The sequence below is a fragment of the Sminthopsis crassicaudata genome, chromosome 1 (assembly GCF_048593235.1).
Source record: "Sminthopsis crassicaudata isolate SCR6 chromosome 1, ASM4859323v1, whole genome shotgun sequence".
Lineage (NCBI taxonomy): Eukaryota > Metazoa > Chordata > Mammalia > Dasyuromorphia > Dasyuridae > Sminthopsis > Sminthopsis crassicaudata.
Window position 1 is genome coordinate 13,165,682 of NC_133617.1, and position 10,756 is coordinate 13,176,437.

Genomic DNA, 10,756 nt, shown 5'->3' on the forward strand with positions numbered 1-10,756 from the left:
TTGCTTAATTGTCTGGGAGAAAAGTCCCACACCCTTTTAGGGCTGTAAAATCAGAGATCAGGATTTTTAAGGCCCCCCCCCCCAGCTCTGACATCCCTTGTTCTAAGCTCCCTCCCCCAGCTCTGACATCCCCTGTTCTAAGCTCCCTCCCATCCTGACATCCCCTGTTCTAAGGTCCCTCCCAGCCCTGACATCCCCTGTTCTAAGCTCCCTCCCCCAATTCTGACATCCCCTGTTCTAAGCTCCCTCCTCCAGTTCTGACATCCCCTGTTCTAAGCTCTCTCCCATCTTGACATCCCCTATTCTAGACCGCTCCCAGCTAGGACATTCTCAAGCAGAGCTGAAGGGAGATTGTACAGTTTAGTCACCAAGTTTCTGTTAAACACCTACTATGTGCCAGTCACTGAGAAATGCTCATGTAGCCGTAACAAGAGCTGTCGTTCATGGGATGCTTTGGGGGTTACAGAGCTCCTGGGGTATCTCGCTGATCCTCACGCCCAGCTGAGGATGCCGCTGACATCATCCCCACTTACCATGGTCCCCATGCTCTAAGGCAGAATCTGGACTTTGGCCCTCCGGAGCCCAGGGTCAGCTCTTTATCCATCACACCAGCTGGCTGGCATCTGGCTCTGGGTCCCGCCTTGGGCGCCTCCTCCCCGTGTGAACTTAATCTCTTTGAGCCTCAGTTTCCCCATCTGAAGACGGGGATTCACCAGAGCTAAGTTAAAGGTCTTTCTAGCCATCCAGCTGTGAGTCTGTGGGTCAGCAGACTGTACTTCCAGAGGAGCCGGAAGCAGAGCTGGGCCTGCCGGAGAAACAGATACCAGAAAGAGCTCAACTCTGAGGGAGTTAAAAGATGCCCAGCCTGTCCCTTTAATGGCCCCAAGAGAATCATTTCCCCATTTTCCCAAAGCCTCTGAGGAACCGACAGGTTACATGTGAAACACAGCCTGGACAAATGTGCATGGGTGGGCAGCGCCTCAGGCACCGCCGCGGGATACATGGCAAACCCGGTTCGGCAGGGCGGCAGGTGCCAGGCAGTACCGCAGCAGGCGCCAAGCCTCAGCTCAGAAACAGCCGGGAAGCTCCGATTACGGGCTTCCCGAAACGGCCATCTGCACCTCCGCTCGGGTTACGGGGCCCCGTCTCCGGTTGGCGGGCATCAGCACGAGCTCCCAGGTCGTCTGCGGGGATCCGGGGGGAGCCCGAGAGATTGGCTGCCTGCCCCATCACCAAGGGGGGCAGAAGGCTCCTGGTCTGGGCCTGGCAGGCCGGGCCTCTGGCTCAGGATCCTGAGCAGGGATCCGCCGTTCAGCCATTCTCCCCTGGTCTGCCAGCATTGCTCAGGGCCCTGCCCGGGAGGGGCCCAGAGAAGGCGCCTGTCCCCCGCCCCGCAGAGGGGCTCTCCTGGCCCGGGAGCTGTGAGAGCCCGCCCCACCACGGTCACCTCCTCAGACAAGCTCCCTTCCCAGCTCAGTGAGCGAGTCTCAGACTTCAGACGGCTCCATGTCCCCCTCCACCTCAAAAATGCACTCAGATAGCCCAGCGCACCCACTTTTGTATACAGTACTGATGGGCGCTGGTGGTGGCAAAAACACAAGAGGGGCCAGACACGGCTGCTTGCTTAGGCATCTAGTGTTTCAAGCCATCTCTCACATCTCTGCTTCTCTTCCCGTCTCTCTCTGTCCTTCCCTCTCTCCCTCCCTCTTTCTCTGTCGCTTTGTCACCTCTCTTCTATCTCTTTCTCTGTCCCTGTCTCTCCTCTCTGTCCTTTTCTCTGTCTCTTTGTCTTTCTGTTCAGTCTCTTTCTCTGTCTCCGACGCTGTCTCTGTTTCAGTCTTTTTAGCTGTCCCTTTGTCTCTCTCTGGCTCTCTGTGTCTCCATCTTTCTCTTTCAGTCTATCTCCGTCCCTGTCTCTCTCCTCTGTTCCTGTCTCTGACTCTTTTCTCTGTCTCCATCTTTGTCTCTTTCTCTCCCTGTCCCTGTGTCTCCTCTGTCCCTTTTTGCTTCTCTGTCTCCCCCGGCTCCTGTTTCTCTCTTTCCTGCCATCTTCTCCCCACCCCCATCTCTCCCCACCTCTCTCTTGGTCCCTACTTCTCCCCTTGTCTCCCCCCACCTTTTGGTCCCCATTTCTCCCTCTCTCTCTGCCAGTTCTGGCCTCTTGGTGCTATAGCTTCCCCTGGCTCTCCTCACCCCATCCCTCCATCTCCGTCTAGCTGCCGTTTACTTTCTTTCCCTTCTTCACTTTTCCTGTGCACCCGCCCTCCACAGCCTTCCAGATCTTTCTCACTGGACCTCAATTTCCTTCTCTGTAAAATGAGCTTTTGCTCCAGAACTGAAGCCATCCCAGCCCTTAAGAAGCTGACATTCTAATGGGGGAGACAAAACGTCCCCACCGAAGCCCAGTCAGCGGGTGTGGGGTATGTCTTCAGTAGACCCGTGAGGGCAGGAAGCCATTTCCTTTTTTGTGCCGGGACCCCCATTGCTTCCCACACTGTTACTCAGTTGGGGCGACTCTCTAACCCCATTTGGGGTTTTCCTGGCAAAGATACTGGAGGGCCTTGCCATTTCCTTCTCTGGCCCAAGTACAGGTAAGGAACCTGGGATCAAATGACTTGGCCCAGTCACCCAGCTGCTAAGTGCCTGATGGATTTGAACTCATGGAGATGACTTTTCCACTGTTCTACCTTGCCACCTAGCTGCCTTGGCTAGCACATAGAGGGAGCCTAATAAATGCTTGTTTGTGGTTTGCTAGATTATACTTCTCTCTCTAGAATGTAAGCTTCCTGAGGGTAGGGATTTATTTCATTTTTGTCTAGGTACCTCTATTGCCTAGCACACAGTAGGAGCTTAATGAATGCTTGTTGGCTTGACTATGTTCCTATCTGTAGCTACTCAGCAGAATATAAGTTTCTTGAGGGCTGGGACTTATTTCATTTTTGTCTTGGTGCCCCTATTGCCTAGCACATAGTAGCTTAATAAATGCTTGCTTGTGCCAAAGACCCCAGCTTTTGGGAAAAGAATTCACTGTTTGACAAAAACTGCTGGGAAAATTGGAAATTAGTATGGCAGAAAATAAGGCATTGACCCACACTTAACACTGTACACCAAATAAGGTCAAAATGGGTTCATGATGTAGGCATCAAGAATGAGGTTATAAATAAATTAGAAGAGCATAGGATAGTTTACCCCCCAGATCTGTGGAAGAGGAAGGAATTTGTGACCCAAGAAGTAGAGATTATTGATCACAAAATAGAAATTTTTAATTATATTAAATTGAAAAGTTTTTGTACAAACAAAACTAATGCAAATAAGATTAGAAGGGAAGCAATGAACTGGGAAAACATTTTTACAATCAAAGGTTCTGATAAAGGCCTCATTTCCAAAATATATAGAGAATTGACTCTATAATTTATAAGAAATCAAGACATTCTCCAATTGATAAATGGTCAAAGGATATGAACAGACAATTCTCAGATGAAGACACTGAAACTATTTCTAGCCACATGAAAAGATGCTCCAAGTCATTATTAATCAGAGAAATGCAAATTAAGACAACTCTGAGATATACTATACACCTGTCAGATTGGCTAGAATGACAGGGAAAGATAATGCTCAATGTTGGAAGGGATGTGGGAAAACAGGGACACTGATACATTGTTGGTGGAGCTGTGAATACATCCAGTCATTCTGGAAGGCAATTTGGAACTATGCTCAAAAAGTTATCAAACTGTGCATACCCTTTGACCCAGCAGCGTTACTACTGACCAACAGGATGATTTCAGAGAGGCCTGGAAAGACTGACAGGAACTGATGCTGAGTGAAATGAGGAGGACCAGGAGATCGTTGTATACTTCAACAATACTATACATTGATCAATTCTGATGGACATGGACATCTTCCAACAATGAGATGAACCAACCCAGCTCCAGTAGTGCAGTAATGAACTGAAGCAGCTACACCCAGTGAAAGAACTCTGGGAGCTGACTATGAACCACTCCATAGAATTCCCAATCCCTCTAATTTTGTCCGCCTGCATTTTTTATTTCCTTCACAGGCTAATTGTGCACTATTTCAAAGTCCGATTTTTTTTGTACAGCAAAATGACTGTTTGGACATGTAGACATATATCTTATTTAATTTATACTTTAACATATGTAATATGTATTGGTCAACCTGCCATCTTCTGGGGGGGGAGGAGGGGAAAAATTGGAACAAGGGGTTTGGCAATTGTCAATGTTGTAAAATTACCCGTGCATATATAAATAAAAAGCTATAATAAAAAAAGAAAAAAAATGTTTGTTTGTGGTTTGCTTGATTATACTTCTCTCTCTAGTCACATGTAAGCCTCTTGAGGGCAGAGACTTTTTTTTTTTTGTATTCCCAGAGCCCAGGGCAATGTCTGCCACACAGTGGTCCTAAATAAATTCTTACTGGTTAGCTGATGGCCTTTGAACTGAGCTTTTTTTTTGCTGAGGCAGTTGGGGTTAAGTGACTTGTCCAGGATCACACAGCTAGGAGTGTTAAGTGTCTGAGACCAGATTTGAACTCAGGTCCTGCTGACTTCAGGGCCTGTGCTCTATCCACTGCAGCACCCAGCTGCGCCTGAGCTCAGCTTTAAAGAAAACCAGGGAAACCTGGGGCAGAGAGGGAGCAGGATGACGTTCCAGGGCAGTGAGATGTGCGGTAAATGGCTCTGCAGAGCCATGCGGCCTCTCTCCGTCTCAGCCCTGATTAGCCAGACCTCGCCATCTGGAGGCAGCCGGAAGCCTGCCAGAGCATGTGCCAAGCTGAGCCCTCCAGCATCGCCCGCTATGAGCACCTGGGCTCCTCTCTCTCCAAACCACTCAGTGTCCCAGGCCTGGGGACCCCGCCCTTCCCCCCAAGCCCCCTTTTCTCTGTCCCTGCCCTCACCTCTCTGCTTCCCATCCTCATTTACAGGGCGGGGGCGGCTTCTGCCAGTCCTCTCTCACCCCTCCCATCTTACCCTCACCCAGGCGCCAAGCTAGTTCTTTGGGTCCCATCTCTCCTTAATCAGAAAAGTCTCCATGGCTCCCTGCTGTCCTGTGGGTAAAGCTTGGACTCTTGCCTGGCATTCCGGGCCTTTTGCAATCCCCCTGGCCCACCCCCGGGCTCCTTCCGCCTGGCTCTCCGGCCGTGCCACCGCCTCATTCCGGCCGAACAGTCCCCTCTCCTTGCCCCTACACCGCCCGGCCCTCCCGCTCTGGGCCCTGCGTCATGGCGCCCCCGTGCCTGGAAGGACTTCCCCTCCCCCTCCTCCCCCACTGAATTCCTCCCCAGATCTTAAAGGGTAATTCAAAGGCCAGATGTGCGGCGGCCTCTCCCTTCTGGCGCTGCTGTCTCTCCAGCTGTGTCTTTCCTCCTCTCCAGCTTCTCTTCCTCTCTTTCCTTTCCTCTTCCTTCCTTCCCCCCTTTCTCTGTCTCCCTCCCTTTCCCCCGCTCCCTCTCCTCCTTTTTCCCTGTCCTCCTCTCTCTGGGTTCCCAGCTCCGCCGCCAGGCTCTCGGCCCCGAGCTCCCGGACTCCCGGCCCGGGTCTCCCCGCCCCGGCCCCTCCCCCGGCCCCTCCCCGGCCCCCGGCTCCCGCCCCCGGCCCTGCGCAGCCTGCAGAGGGCGTCCCGGGCCGGGGCCCGGCGCCGAGCCGCTGTTTGTGTCTCGGCGGCCGGGCGGCTCCAGACCTCGGGCCGGGGCTCGGGCCGCGCGCCCCCTCTCGCACGCCGCGGCCCCGCGCTCTCCCGGCCGCGCGCCCATGGCGGGCCCCGCGCTCCTGCGGCCCGGGCCGCCGCCGCCGCCCCCGCTGCTGCTGCTGCTGTCGGCGCTGCTGCCCCTCGGCCTGGGCCTGGGCCCGGGCGGCCCCGGGGGCGGGGCGCGGGTGGACGTGCGGCTGCGGCGGCCGCAGGCCAGCTACACTCTGCAGGGCGCCCTGCTGGGCGGGCCCCCGCGCCTCGCGCCGCCGCCCGGAGCCGGACTGCAGGGCCGCCTGGTGCTGGTGAGAGGCCCCGGAGCCGCGGGCGGGGCGGTGGGGCCGCCCCCTCCCCCCCCCCCCCGGCTGACCCCCGAACTCCCCCCCCACTCCCCGGCTGACCCCCGGAACCGCCCCCTTCCCCCTCTGTTGACCCCTCCTCGGAGCGGGCGGGGCCCAGGCCCAGGGAGGAGGCTCCAAGAGCCTGGGCCCTCCCCACACTCCCCCTCCCAGGCAGGACTTCCCAGCTGAGCCCCGGGCCCATCTGGGGGTCCCCCCCCATGGGCTCCTGCCCCCCTGGGGGCTGAGCGCCCAGCTCCCGGCCCCAGCCCCCTTTCTCAAGCCCAGGGGGCTGATTCTGCCCAGCTGGAAGCAGAGCTGACTGAGCCCCAACCACCACCACCACAGTGGGCCTAGCCCAGGGGCCATGACCCCTCCCAAGCCGTCCTCCCCTCCCCCTCACTAGGACCTAGCCCAGGGCTGGCTTGGGACCCTCCATTCCGTGCCCCACCTGAGCCTTGGCGGGAGAGAAAGCCTCCCCAAGCTGCCAGCTTGGGACACTGCCCCCCCCCCCCAGCCTGGGACTGAGAGCCGCTCAAACTTCAGGCTCCCCTTACCCTGGAGCCCTAACCTGAGCGGCGGCACTGGGCCCTCATTTCCCGGACTTCAGCCCCCGCCTGGCAGTGCCCCCCTTTACAGCCTTTTACGGAGGCAGCGGGCACGAAGGAAGTTGGTGGCGGGGCCGGCTCCCAACTCGGACCTGCTAGAGTTGTTTATTTCACTGCACCCTGTTCCCTGCCTGCTGCCAGCGCCCACCCAGACATCCCTGCCCTGTATGCCAGCAGCCTAGGCCAGCCACCTCCGCCTCCAACTGCTGCCAGCCTAGACCCAAACACCCCTCCCCCAACTGCTGCCAGCCTAGACCAGCCACCCCTGCCCTGCCCCCAAACTTCCATGCAGGCAGTCCCGCCCTAGTTGATGATTTATTATAACTTTTCACACCCCGGCCCCTCCTCAAGCCCCTGGGCCCCAGGCAGGCTCCAACACCCCCTGCCCTGCCCTTCAGCCCCTGCCCCTGGAGACCCAGGCCCTAAACACGTCCAGACCGTCCAGACCGTCCGAGCCTCCTTCCTCCCCCGCCCCCCACCCCAGCCCCCAGCTCTCGTTCCCAGATGGTGGGGAAAATGCTGACTCGGGGAGCTCCGGACCTCACTGCCCCCTCCAGCCAGGGGAGGCCGGGCTGGGAGGCCTCCAAGGCCCTTCCGGGGCTAAAGAGCGAGCCAGGATTTGGGGGGCAGCAGTCTCTGCCCTAGCCCCTGCCCCATCGGGACTCCGGGCAGAAACCTCGCAGCCGCCCCGGCCCCGAGCCTGCCTCTCATCCCTCCTCCGCCCTAGGTGGGGGACAAGGAGCCCCAGCTCCAGGCCGACGATGACTGGATCGGAGTGGTCCCCGTGGGTGAGGAGCAGGGAGAGGCCCAGGGAGCCGGCCCCGAGGAGTCCTTCACCTCCGCCGTGGTCAGCAAGGTGACGGAACTGCGAAGTGGGGGGAGGGCGGCCCTGGGAGAATGGCCAGGCCCAAGAGCCACCAATGCCCCGGGGAGGACACCCAGAGGGCCCCCAATGCGGGAGTGGGGGGGGGAAGACGCCCAAAGGGGCTCTAGCCGATCCAGGGTGGATGTCAGGGGTTCCCCAGTGCCCCGGGCCACCCCAGGGAGGGCTTCCCGCCCAGGAGGCCCGGTGGATGAGGAGGGGCTGCCCGATGCTCCCTCGGACCTCAGGGCCCCTTTTCTGCCCCCGCCCCGCCCCCACAGATGAAGCGTGCCCTGGTCCTGGGAGCCTCGGCCCTGCTCATCCTGGCCCTGAACCAGAACGCCGTCCGAGAGGTAGGGAGCTCGGGCTGGGCCGGGGCACGGGTCAGACTGGGAGGGCCCCAGGGAGAGCCCGGCCACTGACCCCTGTCTCTGCTCTCCGAGAAGCTGGATGTGTCCCAGGTCCTTTCCAAGCCGGTCATCGTGGTCCAGACATCCGACAATGTCACTAAACTCCTGAGCGCCCTGCTGGGGTGAGTGGGCACTGGGGGCTGGGACCCACGAGTCCCCACAGGCAGGGCTTGCCCGGCTCCCTTGGGATCCTCCTCCTACTTAAGACCTTGATCTCATCTGTAAAATGGGCAGAAGGAGAGGAACAGGCCTGCTTGGGTAAGGGCCCTTTGGGGAGGGGCCCGGCTCTGCCGCTCACCCAGCGACCGTGGGCCCCCAAGGGCCCCTCTGAATGCCGGCTTTTCCCGGGCAGGGGCCTGCAGGCCACGGCCAAGATCACCTCCCAGGCCGTACTGCTGGAGAACGTGGGCCTGACGCTGACGCTGTGGTCCACCTGCGGCCTGTCACGGGGCGGGCTCTACGGGGAGTGGCAGGGCGTCATCTGCCCCGGGGAGAGCAGCTCCAGAGTCCAGGTGTGTGGGAGCCTGTGGGGGCAGCCTCCCCAGGACCAGGCCGCCGCCTCCGGGAAGCCTTCCTACATCTCCCTGGGGGACTCCTCTGCCTCCCTCTGGGCCTTAGCTCCCTGACTGGGGTCTCCCCAGGGGGAGGGGTTGCATCTCAGAAGATGGGATCAGCCCTGACCCAGAATCCTGCGGGACCCAGTGTGGGCGTTAGAGATGGAAGGAAGGAAGGGAGGAAGGGATAGATTGGGGGGGGGGGGGGTTAGAATACTCCCTGCCCCGCAGAAGCTTCTAGTCGGAGGTCAGATGGTCAGAATCAAGTTTAGTTAGGAAACTGAAAACGAGGTGCTTTCTAGCCCCCTCCCAGCCCTGATACCCCCTGTTCTAGGCTCCCTCCCACTCGGACATCCCCGTTCTCAGCCCTCTCCAGCTCTGGTTCCAAGGCTTAGGAGCCCAGAACCCAGGCCTAGGGAGGCTTTTTCAGCCCCAGCCCCCGGGGTTAGCCCCTCACCCTGGGCTTCTCCCCCAGAAGTACCTGCAGAAGCTGTGGAACACCATCCTGCTGGTGGCCTTGCTCCTGTGCACAGGGCTCATTATCCAGGCCCGGCGGCAGGCCCGGCGGGGCCCGGTGGAGCCGGAGCCCCAGGTGAGAGCCCCTTCCCCTTGCCCTTCCCCGCTCCCCCCCCCCCCGGCAGCCCCTCCCTGCTGTACCGGACCCTCTCTCCCCAGCTGGACCTCAGGCAGCACATTCTGCAGACGCTCTCGGCCCTAAAAACGCGGCGCTACCACCCGGGCCGCCCGCCCCGGGCCCACGTGCCCGACATCCAGACCTGCGCCATCTGCCTGGACCCGTTCCACAGAAACCAGGTAAGGCCCCCAGGGAGGCGGGCCCTGGGGTGGGAGGTCCCAGAAGTCTTTGTGTCCCTGAAAGCTTTCCTAGCAGACACAGACACATGCACACGGACACGGACCCACAGACATGGACATAGACACAGATGGACACACAGACACAGTGGACACATGCACACAGACATGGACACACAGACACGGACACAGATACAGACACGCGGACTCTGTCTCCTCCTCTGACTAATGGGGCCGATGCCCTGGAGACCCCAGTCTCCTTTGGGAAGACCCTGAAGGGCCAATGGGAGGCATGAGCCGCCTCCTCTGTGATTGCCAAGAACGGTGACAGTAGCTGGGGGGGAGGGGGGGCAAGCCCCAAGGTCAAATCCAGCCTCAGACCCTTCCTGGCCCTGTGACCCTGTGTGCCTCAGTTTCCCCAGCAGTAACATGGGCAGCATCCCGGCACCTCCTCCCAGGGCTGTGGAGGCATTTGTGAGGCGCTAAGCACACAGTAAGCCCGGCACATAGTAGGCACCATGCGAAGACAGCTATCATCCACAGTCTCAGAACCCACAGCCAGAAGGGGCCTTGGAGAGGGCTGGCCCCTGGGTGTAGCACAGGGCACCCCACCCCCTCCCCCATCCTCTAGAAAGGCCGGGCACCGGGCTTTGCTCGCCGGGGTCTGGGGGGGCCAAGGGGCCCAGCCCGGCTTCAGTCCTCTGTCCCCCTGCAGTGTCTGAGGGTCCTGCCCTGTCTCCATGAGTTTCACCGGGAATGCGTGGACCCCTGGCTGCTCCTCCAGCAGACCTGCCCCCTCTGCAAGCACAACATCCTGGGTAACGGCACCCGTGGGCAGATGTGCTGTTTGGTGGGGGAGGGGAGGTGGGCAGGCTATGGGGAGGGTGAAGCCCCCCTCCCCCCTGACGCCTGCTCTCCCCGTCCTCCAGGGAGCTCTTGGGCCGAGAGCTAGCCCCGGCCCAGCCCCGGGGGGCGAGGACACCATCTTGGGAGCGCCCCGGCTCTCCGGCCCCTGCGGCGGTATCAAGGACTTCTGTGGCTGCTCGCTTCTGGAAGGTGAACCTCGGCCTCCAACCAGGAGCAGAGTGTCCATCCTGCATCGCCCCTCCCCATGGGAGGCTGAGCCCACGGGACAGCAGGGGGCACCCCCCGCCTCTGAGGGGCCCAGGACACATGGGGGTCTCCATTGGGCCTAGGCCGGCCTGGGGGAGCGGCCACCAGAGACTAGCCACTCAGGGACCTCAGGAGTGGCCCCCACTCCTCCCCAGGGCCTCATTTCACACTAATTTATTAGGGATACGCCTGGAAGGGCTGGAGGGCAGGCCCGGGGCCCCCCGTACCACATGTAACATTAAACCTGAGACACTTGCAGACACGGTCTGGCGTTTCTGTCCTGGAGGCCCACAAGCCTCTGCTCGTCCCAGGCCAGCCTCCCTCCAGAGGCCACAGAGTCCAGGAGCCGGGACAGTGGA

General features: G+C 59.5%; 1 protein-coding gene across 1 annotated transcript; it reads left to right on the forward strand.

The window, feature by feature from the left end:
- The first annotated feature begins 5,628 nt into the window (after positions 1 to 5,628).
- RNF215 (ring finger protein 215) lies at positions 5,629 to 10,655 on the forward strand. Its single transcript, XM_074294164.1, has 9 exons — positions 5,629 to 6,007; positions 7,376 to 7,504; positions 7,792 to 7,863; positions 7,957 to 8,042; positions 8,273 to 8,432; positions 8,950 to 9,066; positions 9,150 to 9,287; positions 10,000 to 10,102; positions 10,214 to 10,655. Exons 1-9 carry the CDS (start codon positions 5,768 to 5,770, stop codon positions 10,234 to 10,236), a joined length of 1,068 nt encoding a protein of 355 aa, XP_074150265.1. The 5' UTR covers positions 5,629 to 5,767; the 3' UTR covers positions 10,237 to 10,655.
- Positions 10,656 to 10,756: the final 101 nt, after the last annotated feature.